Source organism: Hyperolius riggenbachi, chromosome 3, assembly GCF_040937935.1.
Source record: "Hyperolius riggenbachi isolate aHypRig1 chromosome 3, aHypRig1.pri, whole genome shotgun sequence".
NCBI lineage: Eukaryota > Metazoa > Chordata > Amphibia > Anura > Hyperoliidae > Hyperolius > Hyperolius riggenbachi.
Window position 1 is genome coordinate 103,601,998 of NC_090648.1, and position 2,871 is coordinate 103,604,868.

General features: G+C 44.5%; 1 protein-coding gene across 1 annotated transcript; it reads left to right on the top strand.

Moving 5' to 3' along the window:
- Positions 1–1,061: 1,061 nt before the first annotated feature.
- LOC137562201 (olfactory receptor 5AR1-like) lies at positions 1,062–2,015 on the top strand. Its single transcript, XM_068273533.1, has one exon. It carries the CDS (start codon positions 1,062–1,064, stop codon positions 2,013–2,015), a length of 954 nt encoding a protein of 317 aa, XP_068129634.1.
- Positions 2,016–2,871: the final 856 nt, after the last annotated feature.

Sequence of the window (2,871 nt, forward strand, 5' to 3'; positions counted from 1 at the left end):
CTGACGTCTCTCTCAGTACCACCAGCCAGAGGGGAGGGAGGGAAGGAGGGGTGTGGCCAAATAGCGTTCCTCGGCTCCTAGCTCCTGCAGCTCTAAAAAAATGTAAAAAATTAAAAATCATCAGCAGTACTGAATGGGCCCCTCCAGAAACGGAACCTGAGGGGCCCTTGTGACTCTGCACGGCCGTATGTCCGCCCCTGTGTCTTGTCACTAACTGTCCCTCAAAGGAGCTCACAATCTAATCCCTACCATTGCCATATGTCTATATTATGTAGTGTAAGTACTGTAGTCTAGGGTCAATTTTTTTTTGGGGGGGGGGGCATTTAACTTATCCGTATGTTTTTGGGATGTGTGAGGAAACCGGAGTGCCCGGAGGAAACCCACACAGACACGGAGAGAACATACAGACTCTTTGCAGATAGTGCCCTGGCTGGGATTCGAACCAGGGACCCAGCACTGCAAGGCGAGAGAGCTAACCACTATGCCACCGTGCTGCCACTTCACTAACTAACCCCTGCTGCCACCACCTACTACATTACACTTAACTAACTAACCCCTGCTGCTACCACCATCTACACTACACTACATTTCACTAACCTTTGCTACCACCACCAAGTACACTACACTTCACTAACTAACCCCTGCTGCCACTATCAACTACACTGCACTGCACTTCACTAACTAACCCCTGCTGCCACTATCAACTACACTGCACTGCACTTCACTAACTAACCCCTGCTGCATCTTACCTGATGCTGCTTCCATGATCCTCTCCCCCTCTGTCTAGCTCTGGTCATCCAAGGGCGCCCTGTCATTCAGGATAAAGCTCTTCATGGTCCCAGCCGCCACACTCCTCTTCACTGCGGCCTCCATATGTAGACTGCAGCCTTGCAGTGTACATGTGCTGTTTCTGTCGTCACCATCCTCCCTGGTTACTGCGTTCTCCTCGCACTTCCTGGTTACAGTGACTCAACTGTGTGACCTGCAGCACATGTGTACCGGGGTCACACATGAAGTGAGGCCATTGACATTCTTCTCTTTTTCTTCCAGAGATATCAAGAATGAATCAGTGTCAAAATATCACACTAAAAGGATTCAATATTGTGGCATTTTCCACCTCCACATCTCTGACCATTGGTCTGTTTACTGGGGCTTTGGTTATGTATTTGATAGCTGTGACTGGAAATTTGATAATTACTACAGTGATCTGCAAGGTTTCACGACTGCACAGCCCAATGTATTGGTTACTATGTAATCTTTCCCTTGTAGAAGCCTTGTATATATCCAACATTCTCCCAAAGCTGCTGTCCATCATGTTAAAGGAAGACAAGACGATCTCTTTTCAAGGTTGTATCACTCAGTTATTCTTCTTTATAATGACTGGTGATGCCGAAGTTTTCCTCTTAACCTGCATGGCTTATGACCGCTATGTGGCCATTTGTTACCCCCTGCATTACTCGTTGGTCATGAGAAAACAAGTATGTGTTGGAATGGTCTTCTGCTCGTTGTTTGTTAGCTTTGTGAATTCATTGATGTTTACTTTACTGACATATACAGTTAGGTTCTGTTACACTCATAGGATTAACCATTTCTTTTGTGAAATAAGGTCATTACTGGCTATTTCATCAAGTAACACTGCAAGCAGAGAAGTTATACTCTTTGTAGAAGACTTCCTTTTGGTATCTTTGACATTTTTGCTTATTTTAACCTCTTATGGGCACATTATCTCAACTGTTCTAAAAGTTCATTCTTTAAAAGGTCGGCTGAAGACTTTTTCTAGTTGCAGCTCTCACCTCACTGCTGTAATGTTATTCTATGGACCAATCATTTTCTTATACATAAAACCGAAGTCTGAAGATTCTGAGGATCAGGACAAGTTGCTTTCATTACTCTATGTAGCTGTGGTGCCAACGTTAAACCCATTTGTATATACTTTAAGAAATAAAGAGGTTATAGAAGCTGTTAGGCAAGTCTTCCGTATTAAATGCAGTGGCAGCTTCAGATTCAGATTCTAGGGGGCATGAAGGGGCACCATGGTTAGCTGGTGGGCCCATTGGGGCACATGCAGGGGTTGTTTTGTACTTTTTACCACCCAAGGCCCACTATCACCAGCCGCCCTATGACAAAGGCAGGTTAGGATAGGGCTATTGAACATGGGAAGGGGGGGAGGTTAGGGATACTGATGGATCAGGATATCAGGCATAGGCATTTACAAAAGAAAAAAAAAAGTGTTTAGGAGGGGATGAAAAGCTTGGCCCTTTGGCAATTTCGGGAGGGGCTAGGCATTTGAGAATAGAATTATGGGAAAAGGGATCAGGTTAGGTTAGGGTTACTGACCACAAGATTAGGGTGTCAGTGACTTGGCTATGTACTCTGTAAAGTTCTGCAGAAGATGCCAATAATAATAATATGTTAGGACACTACACTATGACTATGGTAGGATTAGATTGTGAACACCTCTGAGGATAATCAGTGACATGACTATGTACTGTTACGATTGGTGTCAGCACGCAGAGAGAATCTGATTATTGGTGATCTGCAGAATCACCAAGAATACAGATATATACCTGATTATGGATGATCTGCAGAATCACCAATAATACAGATATATTACTAACCTCTGGACACCTATGTATAAGTATATCGTGAGTGTTTGGTGTAACAGTAGTAGTAGTTTGAGTAACCACCTGCCTAGCAGGGGCCCTAGGCAGTAAGGGAATAACTGCTTAGAAAGTACATAATTCTTCCAGCAGCCTGGGACTCTCCAAGGGGTGAAGTCAGGCTGAAGGTAGGAAGGACCAGAGAGTGAGTGACACCTGAAGGTGGATGTCACTGACTGATCTGGAGACTATCTCTTAGTGGAGAGAGATA